This window comes from Micromys minutus, assembly GCF_963924665.1.
Source record: "Micromys minutus genome assembly, chromosome: 7".
NCBI lineage: Eukaryota > Metazoa > Chordata > Mammalia > Rodentia > Muridae > Micromys > Micromys minutus.
The window spans coordinates 34,604,187-34,623,135 of NC_137976.1; the positions used below are offsets into that span (position 1 = coordinate 34,604,187).

General features: G+C 34.7%; 1 protein-coding gene across 1 annotated transcript in view; it reads left to right on the forward strand.

Annotated features, from left to right (window-relative positions):
- The window catches only part of EPHA6 (EPH receptor A6), a gene marked incomplete at both ends in the record, with an annotated part of 946,557 nt that overhangs the window by 582,152 nt on the left and 345,456 nt on the right, over nt 1-18,949 (forward strand). Inside the window, one exon of the mRNA XM_080918921.1 lies at nt 9,648-9,810. Coding sequence (XP_080775047.1) covers nt 9,648-9,810 — 163 coding nt within the window. The remainder of the gene's footprint in view (nt 1-9,647; nt 9,811-18,949) is intronic.

The following is an 18,949-nucleotide window of genomic DNA, read 5'->3' on the forward strand; positions in this document are numbered from 1 at the left end:
TATATGATTCTATCTTTGGAATAGTTTGGAGAGTATTGGTGTTATATCCCCAATAAATGTCTGATAAAATTCTGCACTGAACCCGTCAGGACCTGGGCTTTTTTTGGTTGGGAGGCTTTTGATGACTTCTATTTCTTTAGGTGTTATAGGGTTATTTAGATGGTTTACTTGGTCCTGGTTAAACTTTGGGACCTTGTATCTGTCTAGGAATTCGTTCATTTTCTCCAGATTTTCCAATTTTGAGGAGTATAAGTTTTTGTAGTAGGATCTGATGATTTCTTGAATTTCCTTAGTTTCAGTTGTTATGTCACCACTTTCCTTTCTGATTTTGTTAATTTGGATACTCTCTCTTTGCCCTTTAGTTAGTCTGGCTAGGGGTTTATCAATCTTGTTGATTTTCTCAAAGAACCAACTCTTTGTTTTGTTGATTTTTTCAATGGTTTTTTTTGTTTCTATTTGGTCTATTTCTGCCCTAATTTTGATTATTTCTTGCCGTCTTCTCTTTTTGGGTATATCTGCTTCCTTTTGTTCTAGGGCTTTTAGCTGTGCTGTCAGGTTGCTGATGTGAGCTCTCTCCAGTTTCTTCTTGGAAGCACTTAGGGCTATGAGTTTTCCTCTCAATACTGCTTTCATTGCATCCCATATGTTTGGGTATATTGTGTTTTTGTTTTCGTTATATTCTAGAAAGTCCTTAATTTCTTTCTTTATTTCTTCTTTGACCCTGCTATTGTTTAACAGAGTGTTGTTTAGTTTCCTTGTGTACATAGGCTTTTTGTTGTCTTTGTTGTTGTTAAAGACCAGCTGTAGATCATGGTGATCTGAGAGGATGCATGGGAGTATTTCAATCTTCTTATATCGATTGAGGCTTGTTCTGTGTCCAATTATGTGGTCAATTTTCAAGATGTGCCATGGGGTACTGAGAATAAGGAGTATTCTTTTACTTTAAGATGATATGTTCTGTATATATCAATTAATTCTAGTTGGTTCAAGGTCTCTGCTTGTTTTGCAGTGTCCTTGTTCAGTTTCTGTTTCCATTATCTATCCATTGGTCAGAGTGGGGTATTAAAGTTTACCACTATTATTGTGTGGGGTGAAATGTATTTTTTGAGCTTTAGTAGGGTTTCTTTTATGAATGTGTGTGGTTTTTTATTTGGAGCATATATGTTAATAATTGAGAGTTTCTCCTGACAGATTTCCCCGGTAATGAGTAAAAAGTGTCCTTCCTTATCATTTTTGATAAATTTTGGTTGGAACTTTACTTTATTCGATATTAGAATAGCCACTCCAGCTTGCTTCTTGCGGCTGTTTGCTTGGAAGTTTTTTTCCCACCATTTTACTCTGAGATAGTGTCTGTCTTTGTCTCTGAGATGAGTTTCCTGTATGTTTATGTATCCAGTCTGATAGCCTATGTCTCTTTATTGGGGAGTTGAGTCCATTTATGTTAATAGATATCAAGGAATAGTTGTTTCTGTTTCCTGCCATTATTGCTTTTGTGGGTTGAGTTGTGTCTGTGTCTTTTTCTTCTTTTGGTTTTCTTGTTTAGGAGTTTTCTTGTTTTTACGAGGCTGTAATTTCCCTCATTGTATTGGGTTTTCCCCCTATATTTCGTTGTAGTGCTGGGTCTGTGGTCAGATATTGTGTAAATTTTGATTTGTCTTGAAATATCTTCGTCTCTCCATCTATGGTGATTGATAGTTTTGCTGGGTATAGCAGCTTGGGCTGGCACTTGTGCTCTCTTAGGGTGTGCATGATGTCTGTCCAGGCTCTTCTAGCTTTCATAGTCTCTGTTGAAAAATTCGGTGTGAGTCTGATTGGCCTGCCTTTATATGTTACCTGACCTTTTTCCCTTACTGCTTTTAGTATTCTTTATTTGCTTTGGGCACTTGGTGTTTTTCTATTATGTGTCGGGAGGTATTTCTTTTCTCGTCCAACCTATTTGGAGTTCTGAAGGCTTCTTTTATGCTCGTGGTCATCTCATTCTTGAGGGTAGGGAAGTTTTCTTCTATGACTTTGTTGAAGATATTTACTGTGCCTCTTAGTTGATACTCTTCTCCCTCTTCTATTCCTATTATCCTTAGTTTCGGTCTTCTCATTGTGTCTTGGATTTCCTGGACATTTTGGGTTAGGAGCTTTTTGTTTTTTGCATCTTCTCTGGCTGTTTTGTCTATGTTTGCAATGTTGTCTTCTGTCCCGAGATTCTCTCTTCCATCTCTTGTAATCTATTGGAAATGCTTGCTTCTGTGACTCCTAATTTCTTTTTTGGGGGTTCTGAGTCTAGGGTTATCTCTTTTAGTGTTTTCTTTATTGTGTCAATTTCTGTTTTAATTTCCCTCTTCCATTCCTTTATTTTTTTGGTTCTGTTTCCTCTAGTTCTTTGAGTTCTTTGATAGTTTTCCTTGTTTCCTCTTTAAAAGTTTCTGAATGTTTTTGCTTTTCCTCCCTTTCTTGTTTAAGTATCTCTATCAGCATCTTGAGGTATGACTTCAGGTCTGTGTCTTCTTTTTCTGGAGTGTTTGGAATTCCGATGTTTGCTGTTATGGGAGAGCTGGGTTCTGTTGTTGCCAGGTTGTCTTGGTTTCCTTGGGATATACTCTTTCGCTTTCCTCTTGCCATTTTGTTGTCAGTGATATGTTCTTGCCTTTCCCTTGTAACTGGTCTGTGTCCCTGGATCTCCACTGGTCCAAGTGGCAGACGTGCCCAGCCTTCTTCTATGCCTCAGGGTCGCCGGGTGGGAACAGAGGTTCCAAAATTCTGTTCCTGGTGCCCAGATCAGGCAGGTAAGTGGGTTCGCCCTGTGTGCGCACTCCGCAGAGTTCTCTCTGCTTTCTGGCCACCCAGATCTCCCACTCATCAGTCTTTCAACCTTAGGAGCTGGCAGTCTGCGTGGCAGATGGGCTGGGCTCTGCTCCAAGCCCTGAAGTCACCGCTGGGTGGAAACAGAAGTTCCAAAGTTCTGTTCCTGGTCCCTGGATCAGGGAGGTCAGAGGGCGCTCTGCGTGTGCACTCCGCAGAGATCTCTCTGCTCCCCGGCCGCCCAGATCTCCACTCACCAGTCTCTCAACCTTAGGAGCTGGCAGTCTGTGTGGCAGAAGTACTATTTGATTCTATCCTGTCAGCACTGTAATCACAAATAGAGCTGCTCTATTTTCAATATACGATTTCCTCTAACTTTGCATTTAAAAAAATGTGCATCCAATGATTTTGTAGAATTAAAGAAAAAGACCACTCTGTTTGCAACAATGTTATTTGACTTTAAAAATGTTCCCTTTGACATTTGCTGTAACACTTATACTTGAGAAACTGTAGATATGCATGTTAATGTTTCTTAAGATGCTTCATGTATTTTTCTCTGACACTTATTGCTAATTTATGCTAATTTTTATAATAAATTTTCTTTTATCTGGCTTTTAGGTAGCAATTTTACAATCTGACCTCAACTATTGCTGTCTGTGGAAATTCCTAAATATTTAATGTATTTAGGTAAAATTTAGTGAAGCCTTCAAATATTTTACAGAAATTAAAGTTCTTATGTAATTTTCATTTTTCATGAAATGATTAAATTTATCCTCAATACTCTAAAATAAATAAATTATTTATAAATATTTTACTCTTTGATATGTCTAGTCATGCTTTGGGTATCAGCATGTTTATTCTTCTTTTTAACAAAAAGATGTTTGCTTTGTCTGTCCTTATTACTAGAATGTTACACCCATGTTCTGGAAACATCACTTTATAAATCCTTTTTTTTTAATTGAAGAACTTTATTTTTAAAAAAACAAAGATAAATTTTAAGCATTTTTGCATAAAAGTATAGGAATATATTATTGTCATTGCTTGGCTTTTTTTTTAAGATTTGATAGTGTACATTAAGATCCTACTAGTTACAATAAGCATAAAGTATATGTAAACATATTAAAGGCAATATACAGCAAACCAACAGCCAACATCAAACTTAACAGTGGGAAACTTGAAGCAATCCCACTAAAATCAGGGAATAGACTGCCCACTCTCTCCCTATCTATTCAACATAGTACTGGAAGTCCTGGCTGGAGCAATTAAACAGCAAAAGGAGATCAAGGGGAATCAAATCGGAAAGGAAGAGGTAAAAACATCACTCTTTGCAGATGACATGATAGTGTACTTAAGTGACCCCAAAAATTCCACCAGAGAACTCCTACTGCTGATAAACAAGTTCAGCAAAGTGGCTGGATATAAAATTAACTCAAACAAATCAGTAGCCTTCCTATATTCAAAGGACGAACATGTGGAGAAAGAAATTAGAGAAAAGATCCCCTTCACAATAGTCACAAAAACTATGAAATACCTTGGTGTGACTCTAACTAAGCAAGTGAAGGACCTGTATGACAAGAACTTCAAACCTCTAAAGGAAATTGAGGAAGGTCTCAGAAAATGGAAATATCTCCCATGCTCATGGACTGGAAGGATCAACATTGTAAAAATGGCCATATTACCAAAAGCAATCTAGAGATTCAATGCAATCCCCATCAAAATACCAACCCAATTCTTCATTGAGTTTGAAAGAGCAATGTGTTATTTTATCTGGAATAACAAAAGACCTAGAATAGCGAAATCCATCCTCAACAACAAGAAAACATCTGTGAGAATGACTATCCCCAACCTCAATCTATATTACAAGGCAATTGTGCTAAAAAACTGCATGGTACTGGTACAGAAATAGGCTCGTGGATCAAGGAAACAGAATAGAAGATCCAGAAATGAGCCCTCACATATGTGGTCACCTGATTTTTGACAAAGAGCCATAACCATTCAATGGAAAAAGGACAGCCTATTCAACAAATGGTGCTGGTCCAACTGGCACTCAGCATGCAAAAGAATGAAAATAGACCCTTTCTTATCTCCTTATACAAAGCTCAAGTGTAAGTGGATCAAAGATCTCCACATTAAACCAGATACACTGAAACTATTAGAAGAGAAAGTAGGGAAAACCTTAGAACACATAGGCACAGGAGAAAATTTTCTGAACAAAACACCAATGGCTGAAGCTCTAAGGTCAAAGATCTACAAATGGCACTTAATGAGATTGCAAAGTTTCTGTAAGGTTAAACACATTGTGAAGAAAACAAAACAGCAGCCAACAATATGGGAAAAGATCTTTACCAACTTCACATCAGATAGAGGCCTAATATCCAAGGTATACAAAGAACTCAAAAAGCTAGACAACAGAGAATCAAACAACCCTATTAAAAAATGGGGTACAGAGCTAAACAAAACGTTCGCAGTTGAGGAATGTCGAATGGCTGAGAAATATCTGAGGAAGTGCTCGACATCCTTAGCCATCAGGGAAATGCAAATCAAAACAACCCTGAGATTACACCTCACACCAGTCAAATTGGCTAAGATCAAAAATATAGATGACAGCAGATGCTAGTGAGGTTGCAGAGAAAGAGAAACACTTCTCCACTGTTGGTGGGGTTGTAAATTGATACAATCACTCTGGAAATCAGTCTGGTGATTCCTCAGAAAATTGGACATAATACTACCTGAAGATCCAGCTATTCCAATTCTGGGCATATACCCCAGAGACACTCCAATATTCAACAAAGATACATGCACCACAATGTTCATTGCAGCTATATTTTTAATAGCCAGAAGCTGAAAAGAACCCAAATGTCCCTCAGTAGATGAATGGATACAAAAATTGTGGTACATTTACACAATGGAGTACTACTCAGCTATGAGAAACAATGACTTAACCAAATTCTTAAGAAAATGGTTGCATCTAGATAATATCATCCTGAGTGAGATAACCCAGTCACAGAAGAACACACATAATATGCAGTCACTTATAGTGGGATGCTAAGCCCAGAGTCTCAGACTGCCCCAAAAAGAACTCACAGACTGTGTGAAGTTCAAGAAAAAAGAAAACAAGCGAACAAAAAAAAAAAGTCATGCTCAATCATTACACACTAAGAAAACGTTGACTAATTCCGGGTTACCTCCTGTTTTACATGTACTTTTTGCTCATTGTAACTAGTAAGACCTTAATGCAGAGTATCAAACCTTAAAAAAAAGAAAAAAAAAAAAAAAGCCAAGCACTGACACAATTGTATTTGTATACATTTATGCAAAAATGTTTAAATTTTATTTTCTTTTATTTTTGTTTTTTAAAATAAAGTTTAAAAAAAAAAGAAAAAGAAGAAGAGGGATCCTGCTTTTGGAGTCACTTGTTGGCCCTTTTCCCAGGATTTTCTTCTGTTTTTTTTGTTTTGTCCAATTCCAATGTATTAGTTTTTGTTTTATCTTCTTTTATTTTGCTTTGTTCTATTATGTGTTACTATTATCTTAGTAACACACTTAGAAGCATGATGCTTTCTAACGAGAGCCAGAAAGGGTGTAGATCCCAGTGGGAGAGACGTTTAGGAAGAACTGAGTGGAGAAGGAGGGGAAACTATGATCAGGATATATCTTATGAGAAAAATAACTCACAATAAAAAGGAGAAAAGGGTAACAAATGTCCATAACTTGAAAAGAATGATCAGAAAATTTTACTACAGAAAAAGTAAGATGAAAAATTATAATTTTCGGAACAGTGAAATAAATTCTGGCCTCAGTGGGAGAGAATACGCCTAGTTCTACAGTGACTTGAGGTGCCAGGAAGGGTTGGTACCCAGGTGGTGCCTCTCTCTTCTCAGATGAGAAGGGGAGGGGTGAGGTTGTGTTTGTGCAGGGGGACTGTAGTCTGGATGTAAAGTGAATAGGTAATTAATTAATAGAAAATAAAGTTATATAGCCTAAGAAAAATATAAACAAATAAAATTCTCAGCAAAGGTAACATTCATGTCATAAAACTAGCAATCCTGATTAACAAGAGGTGCTCTAGCAAAGCACATGCAAATAATGCATTCAAGCATATTTCCAGCCGCTCTTGCTGAGACTAGCAAGGGATGTAGCTCATTTAATACACGTTCTCTACCTCATGGCAGCTGCTTACATTTGGAACATATTTGTCAGCAAAAGAACAAATAGTCAATGTTCTAAAATAATAATAATATACTATACTTGTAGTAGATGAAAGCTAACTTCATTTCCCAGGAGTTTAAAGCTACCAAAAGACAATGTCCTCTTCCATGAGCTGTCCTCTGTGATAAGCTAGTAAATGACAAGATGTGAGAATGGACAACTGTTGAGTAGATGGTAAGGACTTAACCACACTTCCTGCCTGACAATGTGTTTTTATTAGGGATGTAACTACAATCATTATGTGCATATCTGACATGGAAAAATCTAAAATCTGCTTGCAGTTGGCATCCTTGACTCTGTAACTTACTAAATAGGAAACTACTGTTTAGCTATGTTTTCGTAAAGCAACAAAGGCAGTGTATAACTGTTTGGCAGCATTTAGGAGTAAACTTTTCATTCCATATCATCTATCTCAGAGAATAAGACTAAATTATTTTTAACTCATTTCCAATTATTTCCATAATCATCTTTTCATATAGTTGAAGGCACAGCATAGCTTCTCTAATGTAGGAAATTATACCAAAGGTAGAATATGTTTTTCCTGCACAAGAGATTGAAAATGTTAATGAGCTGCAAATTTCTACTTGAAACAATAATGTTAAAAATATTTCTATTTATCGATGCTATATATTTTTGTTATAAATATTTTGACATAAGCTGATTCCTGCTTTCAGTTCATAATGAATGATTATTGTCATCAATATTTTATAGACCTGGTTTTGTTTCCTTGACTCTTATGCTAGATACATAGATTTCTCTTTACTTTCTACTCTCAAAATTGCAAATTATGTATTAGGAATATATATATATATATATTTCATTTTTTATTACTTATAATACTGCTATAGTTTAGTCATTTTGTAATTAAAAGTATAGATGGAATATTTTATTCTAACACATACATATAATACAGATTATATATAATATATAAAGAGAGATGTTATATATATATATATATATATATATATATATATATATATATATATATATATATATATATATATATATATAAAGTTCAGATACCATATACTATGTAAGGTTATGAGATAAAAAGCCAAGATGTTTAATGGCAAGTCTTCTTGTAAGAACTTCTTTTTCTAATGCAATGTAAGGAAAATTATTGTCATCATTTTGAAACTTAAGTCAGCATCCTCAAGTGCAGGGAACTTGACACATTCTTTTGTATGTGTAGAAGTGTGGTATTTTATAATCTTTTCTTAGTCTAGAAAGTCTCATAAAAAAGAGCAGTTTCCAGGCCAACAGGAAATGAGATCCTGACCACACAGACAGAATTATTAAGCAAGGCTTTCTCCTCCCCTCAACAGGATTTTGACATTTAGACTTAAAAGAATTCACTTCAGAACCTGTTGACCTAAGTTTATCTTTGCGTTGAGAAAAGTTCTTTGTAAAATTATAGATTCAGACTTTTTTTTCTAGTATTCTTGGGCATTTCAATTTAAATTATTTTTTCAATTTTGGGGTATTCACATATACATGAGATAACTTAAGGATGGTATCTAGTCTGAGCTCCAAATTCATTTAAACTTCTTATATATACATCTGAAAGTAATTTTATGCACTAGTTTCAGTGGGCCTGCATCCTGAGTATAGCATACCATAGGAGTATGATGTAAACCTGCCTACATTAGGCATCATGTCAAGATCTGAACAGTTCAGCATACAGAACATTTAAGACTGCAAATATTTAGAGTGGTTGTATTTTAAAATTTCTTTTGGGTATCTTATTTAACTATGAGTTCTTAAAGGAGAACTTTATAATCCCCAAACAAAATGTTTAGTAGATCCACACCAGCATGATCTTATGAAAAATTTCATCCAGAGATAGGTAAAATGAACAATTCAATTCTGATAGAGTGGGCAAGAGCAGACACAGAAAAGACAAGGACTCAGCAGGTTCCTCAGATAGCTAAAGTAACCCAAAGTAGTGCAGTGAAGTAGCTAAACATAAAACCTGGAAACAGAACCAAGCATCCCTCCAGGCTAGTCTATGATTTCACAGGTGCCATAAGTCTTCCCTACCTTTCTGTTGTCATCGCTGTTCTAAAGGCACATTTTGCAGCACATTTTGATCACTATGTGTGCTGCACATGTCTAAAGCTGGAATCTAACATCTCATGGGCAAACAACCTCATCACTTTATTGATTAAGGTTCACATAACATAACTTCTGAGAAATCAAAGTTATAAATGGATGCAATTAACTGCTACCTAATGATTTCAAATTATTTTTTTTCCTCTCACTCATAAGTCTACCCATAGATATCCCTGGCCTTTAGGGATTCACTACCATTGGGTAGAAACATTGTTTTCCCAGCACTAATACTAACATGCCTAATCCAGTGTGTCCATTTTGATGAAGACAAAGCTGCTATTCTGTGGAAACATGTTCACAGCGCAGTTAGAGTCAAAGTCCAGTCTAAATCATCAATGTTCAAGTATAGTTAAATCCAAGTAAACCATCCTTTTGACAGTTTCCCAAATCAGACTCTTCTTATATATAAAATGTCAGTCAACTAAGTGCTACATTGTGTAAACCCATGCTTACACTAGTTTTCCTGGAGACTGTCTCTAGAAAACGGTAGGGTCGCACTGCCTCATTTCCTTTCTCCGGTTTTCTGTCCCTAGGAGCATGAGCAGCTAACCTATTCCTCCACGAGGTCCAAGGCCCCAAGTGTCATCATCACAGGACTCAAGCCAGCCACCACGTACATATTCCATATCCGAGTGAGGACTGCAACAGGGTACAGTGGCTACAGTCAGAAGTTTGAATTTGAAACGGGAGATGAAAGTAAGTTTCACTAAATGATATGCAGCTAAAGCAAAATACTAATTTAGGATGATTCCAGTTGATCTGATATTATAAAATCAGGTGGTCCAATTTCTAGCTGCCCTTCCAAATTGGGTATATTTCATAGGAATACACATACCATCATTCGAGTTATGGTTTTGATGCTAATCAATAAATACCTCCTGAAATGCCTTGCTCTCAAACAATCACAATGTGTCACAAATGTGTCCTGTTATACAGTATTTATCACTGTGTTATTACACAGCATCTTAAAGGATGGTGTGAGGTGATTGTTCACTAATCCTGGTATTGTAATATAATACTAATGAAAGCTGAGAAGAGATAAAGCCTTGAGCAAATTATTTTAGGACTACGTTCAAAATATGGATGTTTGGCTTATTGTCTCAGATCAAAAAAAAAAAAAAAACAACAATTGCCAGGAAACACTTTTCACCAATGTGTACATTACAAGATTAAATATAGATGCATGGGCTTTATGATAAACTCACATTAATTCCATCACTCAGCATACTGAAAACCAAAAACAGAGACAGAGTAATGTGTAGCATGCATATTAAAATCTATTAGTTATAAACCCGGATAAACTAGTGAATGCAAAGATCCCTTATTCTTCCATCTTCATAGGGTACTAGAGAGTGACCAACATTGTCATCCATGCTTAGTCACTTGAGACAATTTGTCTGAGGCATCAGCACTTCTCATACTGATCTGTAATGTCTGCTGTTTCCACAGTCCCACTCCAAATTCCCTTCCCCAGGAGTCTTCCTGATCCCTCTGTTCAGAACTGGAGGCATCCATATCAACTTTGGCACGTGCAACCAGTCCAATATTTTTATTCAAATTAAAGGTCTTTACGTGGTAAACCATGAGTACAGAAATGGACATAGCCCTTCAATTTGCTCTTGTGTCATTTGGAGCCCCACACAGAGCACGTGTTTCAGATGTTCTACACATTGTTTTGGAGCACATATACTTAGCCTATGCATGACAAGTGGTTAGGAAAAAATGGTCAATGAGATGTGGCAGGGACACTTTTTGGAATAATCTTATATTGATTTCATTGTGCCACTGGACTTGGTGACAGATAAAATGTATTCTTAATAACTTTACCGACTTTCATAATATCAAATACCTACTTTCTAAGTACTTTTATTGATTAATTTGGTCTTTCTCTTAAAATCTTTCTTCTTCCACACTTGAGTTTATATTTTGTCATATAATAGAATATTACATATTCGTAAGTCCCTAAATACTGAAGGTTTTGAATTGGGGCTGGCTTAACACCAGGCATGTGTGTAATTCTACACTAAATATTTTATACAATTTTTTTCCTTTAATTCTAACCACACCATGCCCTTTTTAGAAACATAATTAGCCGCATCCATAATTGTATAGTAGGTAGTGAAAGCAATAGATGAAAGCCCTAGAACTGGCTAACAATAGCAGCAGAAGACAGTGAACGCTGTGTTCCCAGTATGAAAGTGACCTTGATTAGACACTTGAAAAGACAAAGATTCTGAGAAGAAGCCAAAAAATATTTGTCTAAAACTAGAGTTTGGGTATATGAAATGGTCAATTTATAGCATAAAGAAAAATCATTTAAAGGCTCATTTTTCTTGTACTAGCTCAAAATTGCATTTTAAAGCATGTTGCTTATGCCCAGGAGAGAATTCAGTGAATAATGTCCTGGTAGGATAGTTATACGTTTGCCATAATTTAATAATATGATGATATGCAACCCAGTTGATAACATCTGTCTCTGCTTCTTCATATTCTTGTAGCTCATGTGTAAATTTTTATAGCATTAGTTTCTCAAGTAGTATATGAACTATTATGATGTCAACTTTATTACTAAGTTCTCCCTTGTGTCTTCGACTTAATTAACTAACTTTATAATACACTCATAGAGAATGGGTAGGGGGTGGAGGGATTAGCCTCTCTCATTTAATGGGCTGTTTCATTTTTTTTAAGCATGCAGAATAGTTTGCTATTCTGTTCTCTCTAGCTTTATGCATTTTACTTTATTCTGCTATAGTCTGACAACAAAACCAATAAAATAAAGAACAGATTAATCATAATTATAATTAATAAAAACCATCCTCTAAATGATAGTAATGGCCAAAAAATACTCACAGTAATATCTTTTGTTCTTCAAGGTCAGTGCCTTCACTGATGTACTCATTCATTCATTCACTACTGCATCATTAAAATATGCTAATAGATATAAAAACTATTAATTATAGTTGCTAGGCTATAAAAATAGCTTACTTGAACTAGCTTGGTAGTTTTTCTCCTCTTTAAGAACAACATCATTACATATGTATATATGGAGAATTATGTTGGTGATAGATTTATAATAGAAATTGATTTGTAAGTAAGTTTCCATTTAACTGCAAACATAGTAAGACATTATTTTTGGTGGTAGCACTTTATTAAGCATATATCAAAATATTTTGTCACTATTTACATTTATTAGTTGCAAATTTTATACACAACTTGTGATATGCAATGCTTAATCCCTTTCTACTTCCATTATTATAGAGTTAACAAATTAGGATAAAAGTAACAGTAAGAAATAAAATAATAGTAAATATTTTATGTAAATACTCTTGAAATACAAATAGGAAAATAGTGTGGATGATAATAAGTTATTTTAAAAATTTAAAAAAAAGTGATATAATGCCCCCAAAATAATAATAAGTGCAGTTCATTTTGAGGAATAAACCTTCAGAGAATGTGAATTACCTCAAACTTGTCAATGTCCTTATAGTCAGAATGTTTAGTAGATTAAAATTAAAATTACAACAAACTATATCACTGCTTTTTTCCATATCTTTAACACCTCTTTAAACCACATTTTATATTTTCTAAAAAGTATAATTTGTTGAAAATATACATATTTTAGAGGAATAAAATTATTTAAAGATGATGAATTAAAATATTTATTTTCTAAACATTAATTTAAATAACTATATTTATCTTATATTGACATTATTTTAGGGTCACAGATTATAATCATATATATGAATATTTAAATACAAAATAAAATATTGTCAGATAATAGCTATTATGCACTTTTCTTTGCACTCTAGAAAATAATTTTTAAGCTATCCAATGGAAGCAGAATCCATAGATAAAGGCTAACATTATTAGAATATTGAATTCCTAAACATGATTATTGGCCATTTAATTTTTGCCTAGCCCTAATTTTTATCCAGGTTTCCAGTGAAAGCCAATACAATACTTTTCCCTGAAAACATTTTTTCATTGACTAAATTTAGGTTTCACCTATAGGCTACATAGAGCACTTTGATAACACAAAAGCCACATCTGTCAGTATATGAGAAATGAGAAAAATGTACAGTAATTGTGTCTTAATGACTGACTTGTTTTATCATAAAAACACAGAATGGTGTAGTTATTAGCACTAAACAACTAAAATTTCACTCTATGTATTTCAGCATTAAATATTTATACCAAAAATGAAATATAGATCTGAATGAATGGCTAACCATTTAGGTATTTTGAAATCACCTGTAAAAATTCACTAATGTATTGTGGTCTGATGAGAAGCAATTGGTTCACTTGAACAGGGTGCTGAAGAGAGTGATCCTGCATGTTAAGGATGTACGAGTTACCTGTTAGTTCTTTCTTTCCTTATGCTTCCTTCATGTTTCTAATAACCTAACATTTATGCTCCTTTTTGTATACATAAAACGCCTAAATCGTTAGTGATTAAGTAATTACATTTTAGTGAATAAAATATAAATTTCTCAACAAACCTTCATTTTTCTGTGAAGATGAAGACATAAAGGCATCATTTCTCTTCATTTCTCCTCATGTTAATGTGACTTTGTGAGAAGTAGTGTCATTGGATACTTCAAACACAAAGGTTTTGTAACCTCATCATATCTTAAGTTTCCAAAACTTGCAATTGTGACATTAAGAAAACTATTTCACTTCTGGTGTTTAAACTAGCTTACCTATTTCTTGACATAGTCCTGAAGAGGAAGAAACTATCTCTCCTTGAGGGATTTTCTATATTTTATTATGCAAAGGCTAAACTCATTACTATAGTAAAGTATTTGAAATGAAGAAGTATATTTTATTTTTTCTCATATAAATAGTATTAATAACCTAGTCTCCTATAACAGAATGAAATTAGTGAGTCATGTACATGTGTAATATATACAATTTAAATTATATATTAGTTATGAAGTTTGAGAGCACATGTGAGGGAGAAAATAAGTTTATTTTAATGCATTTCCTTCTTAAATTTTTTTAAAAATCTTTATTCCCTTTGACTCAGGATTTTGGTTCAAACACAATCTGTACTGCTTCAGTTGCCTAGAATGAAATTAGCTGTATCATTATTAACAGCAGCCAGGAATTTTGGAATGATTATTAATGGTGGAGCATGAAGCAGAAAGAAGACCAACTGACCCTCGTGAAACAATAAAAAAGTTAATTAATCAAGTAGTGGGCATATTCATATTTATGAGCCTACTCAAAGAAGGACAAATTCCAGGGTATAATGCATTAATTTGTAATTATCTCCCATAAATAGTGCAGCTATAACTATGTAAAGACAGAATCAGTGAGAAAGAAGGGCTTTCTTAGTATCAGGTTGTCAGACTCCACAGTAATCTGTTTTATGAAGTAATATAAGTTCTTTCCAACAAAAGTGTATGCTAAAGGTAGAAGGTCTCATGTTTGCTAAGTAATAAAGAAAATTGTTTATTTATATAGGATGTTGGGACAGAAGCCTAATACGATTGCTGCTATTGAGACTATGATATTTTTGTTGGGATCTAATTACTTCTCAAGCACAATTCGCTTTTCTATGAATGTTATTATCTTACCATTTATATGGCTCAAAACCTGAAGAAGGGGGAAGAGCAGTCTTTATTTTTCATGTGTAGTAAGTGAAGGAATGGGCAAGTTTAGACCCTTTGGTGCCAATGCTTACAACCAAGACTTACCATTTACTTATTCAATATCTCTGTGTATTTTATTTACTTCTGTCATTCCTTTTCATTTTCTGCATGACTGGTTTTTCTTTGCTCTCATTCTTTACCTCCCCATAATTGATTATCTTCCTCTCTCAGCAAACATAACTCTGAATGTAAAGGCAGATGATTAGGAGACAATATTTATAAACCATCAAGCATGAAGTTCAAAGATCTATGAGGTGTTTTTGTTCACTGATCTGTATTAGTGCACACATGGCAGGCTAAATATTATGATTTAAGGGGGAAAAAATAATGAACTTTGAGTCATTTGTTTGTCTATTCAGGATATAAATGAAGAAGTACTATTTGCCCAGAAAATATAATTCCCCCTTTAAGAAAATTTGTACTGAAAAAAAGGATACTTTGTTTCAATTTTGTGAGATCACATAAGGATTTGAAAAGATAGGAACTAGGCTTATGTACCATGAGACAGATTGAATATCTTAATATGAAAAATATTAATGATCATAACTTGCTAAATGGGCTGGAAAAAAATCATTAACAATTACCAGATACTTAGAAGCTCTCCTGTAAAACATGAATTTAAAAGTACAGTATTAGAATTTGGTTTATATATAAAAGCAAAGTAGCAAACAAGTCTACTAATAAAGAAGATAGATGGTGATGTGTGTTGAAAACTGTAGTTTATGTAGTAGCTGTCACACCCTGAATAATAGTCATTTTTCTGTACATGGGGGAAGGGGGTCACTTTTTGCTTCTTTTTTATTTGGTGTGTGTGTGTATGTACATTAAGACAATTTTAATTAAACAGCAAAATTTCAGCTGGTTTTGTAATGATGTCCACTAGGTACACAGGCACTTCATTTGTAGCTGAAATATGAATGCTGATCAAGATTTCTTTATTTTCTATTATTATTTTAATTCATCTTATGCTGCTTTACATGCAGCTGGCTAAGAAGGGCATTCTGTGAGTGGCAGAAGAACTCATGTTACTCAAGTCACACATACAGTTATTTCAGATTACATCATGTCATTCTCCATTCATGCCCTCGGTTTTCACTGTTTTTTACATTTTTTTTTACCTTACATTCTGATTGTTGCCTCCATCCCCCAACACAGTCTCTCCTGTTCTGAGAGAATAAATGTTCCCCTTGGGTAACATTCCACCACAGCATACTAAGTTACTGCAGGGCTACATGTTTCCTCTCACACTGAGACCAGACAAGACAGCTCAGTTAGGGTAAGTATTCCACAGACAGCTTTAAAGATAGCAAATGCTCCAAAATGTCCAGGATCCACATGAGGATTGAGATACAAATCTGCCATGTATGTATAGGGTGGGGGGGGAGTGCTTAGGTCCAGTCTGTGTATGCTGTTTGATTAGTGTTTCAGTCTCTGAAAGCCCCCTGAGAGTCCATTTAGTTGACTTTACTGGTTATCCTGTCTTCCTGTAGAGTTCCTATCCCCTTCAGGACCTTCAGTTCTTCCCCAACATTTCTATAAGAGTCCCCAACCTCCACCCAATGTTTCCTTGTGGGTCTCTGTATCTGTTTTAGTCAGCTGAAAGGTGGAGCCTCTCAGAAGACAGAGATGCTTGGCTCCTGTCTGCAAGCATAACAAAGTGTCATTAGTTGTGTCAGAGGTTGGTGCTTGCCCGTGGGATTGATTTCTAGTTCGGCTGGTTATTATAGTTGGACATTCCCACAGCCTCTGCTCCATCCCTCATCTCAAAATTTCATGATAAATTTTGGGTCAAAAGGTTTGTCAGTGGATTTGTATCACTATTGTACTGGTGGAGTTCTTGCCTAGTTAATGAGGTATCCTCTTCAGGTTTTATATCCTCATTACTGTAAGTATCAGCCAAGGTCACTAACACTGACGCTTGGGGAGACAGGAGAGAGGGCCAGAGGGCCAGGAGAATGAATGGAAATCTGCCATATTCACTATTATTTGTCTCTTGCATTCATATACTAACAAGAAGTCATGTGTAGAATGTTCAAGAGCTTCAGAAAACTCACCTAACAGTCATATTATGAACTACCTGGAAGAGGTCATTATGTCATTCACAAAATCTATTTCTAATTTGACTTGATTTCAGATGGATTTTCTTCTATCAGCCATCATATAAATTGTCTAAATTTTACTATCAAAGTTATTTGACTTTAAAACCATTGGATTCTTCTAAGGAACAAAAATCCTCTAAGGACATGTCAAATTGCCCCAAATTTAGCAGCAAAAAAAAAAAAAAAAAAAAAAAAAAAAAAAGTATATGCTCAATGTAAAAGTTGAAGATTTGGAACCATTCTTCAGGCTATTAAAATGTGCTTTATAAAGAATCAGCAACAAATAATAAAAACCTAATTTCTCATATGAGCACATGGACGATATCTTCCATACCATAGTACATATGAGCTGCTACTGACTCCTTACCTTCACAGAGGCATGATCAGGAGTAGACTAAGGAAGGAACTGGAGTGGGATGTTGACAATGGAAAGTAAAGGATAGTGTTTAAGAACATATGGGATTTCCCCTATTCTTAAGCGATACATATTGATGACACATGTGTATGGCTCTATAAGAAAGGCTGGAAACACTTGGGGCCAACATGCCTCTGTCAATGAGGGAGCAACAGCCTGCAAAGAAAACACAACTTAGGTTTTGGTTAGAGTCCATTCAACATTGCATTTAACCAATATAGTAGCACAAAAAGGGGAGACAGAAGTGAACTCAAGAACCTTTCAGTGAGAACTTTTCAAAGAACTTTTCTTAGAAAACTTTGAGAGTAAAGCTGGAAGTCATTAGAAGAAAAGGTATAGCACTAGGATGTTAAACTTTATTTTTTATATCCTTTAAGCTCATGCTGACATTAATTTGCATTATGATATACAAAGACATGGAATCAGATGGGGCCATGAAATGCTGAAGAAGGTTTTGCCCTTATGAATGCCATAATCCCTTCATACACTTAATCACATCTTTACTTTCAAGGTCAAGTTTTACTTAATTGTGGAGTGTCCATTAGGATATATTCTCTTTTCTAAGTTTCCCATGGCAAGCATATTTACATTTCTTTCTTGCCAAAAGCCATCAAAGAAAAGCCAAAATCTAGCAGCCACCCTTCCTGAAATGGTTTCACCATGAACTATTAAAGATAATGATAGATTTGCTTCTGTAGGCAAGGCCAAAGAGATTTTATATGAAGAAATATTTCTGCTATTAATATGATTTTTCTGATATTACTTCACATATATTACATATATGTGTGTGTGTGTGTGTGTGTGTGTATTAGTATGTGTGTGTATGTCTGTGTATGTGTGTGTAATCGATCACTAATATTAACCCACCATTTTAAGGAGATTTCTAAAGAAATATAGAGAAGTGGTATCTTGTAGTGATACTATATAGACAAATAAATGATCCTATAAGAATTGCTAAAATATTAGTAATGATTAAGCACTTTTATAATAAGACAGCTATTAAGTACTCTCTGACAACCAAAACTGCAAATGAGAACTCTGCCAGCCTTCAAGTGTTGTGAGTGAATTTCTGTTGAGATAGCAAGAAGGCAACATAGAGCACATTCCAAGAGGTTGTAAAACAATTAACCAAAGGTCATAAAAAGGAAAGTAATGATTTACTACAAATTCAAGAGCAGAACATCAAATACTGACTGGGTTAATATATGAAAATTCACTGATAGCTTAGTAACAAAATTATTGTTTTTAATTTTCAATAAACCTGGAGAGCTAGCTACAGATGATGAATGTTTAGCCAGATAAATACTTTCAATTGATATGCATGTAAACATACTCTATCGTAAATTTCTTATTCATTGTACGATTTGAATTTATATGTGAACTTGTAGTAAACGTTTTATCATGTGATTATAAATTCGGAAAGATATATAAGCACTGAAGACAAAGAAAAGAGACAGAACTAAACTCAAGAAGAACCTTTTAAATACTACTACCTGAAAACACAGCTATTCCATTCCAGGGCATATACCAAAAATTTGCTCCAACATTTAACAAGAACACAAGTTTCACCATGTTGATAGCAGCCTTATTTATACTAGCCAGAAGCTGGAAAGAACCCAGATGTTTTTCAACACAGGAATGAATACAGAAAATGTGGTACATTTACA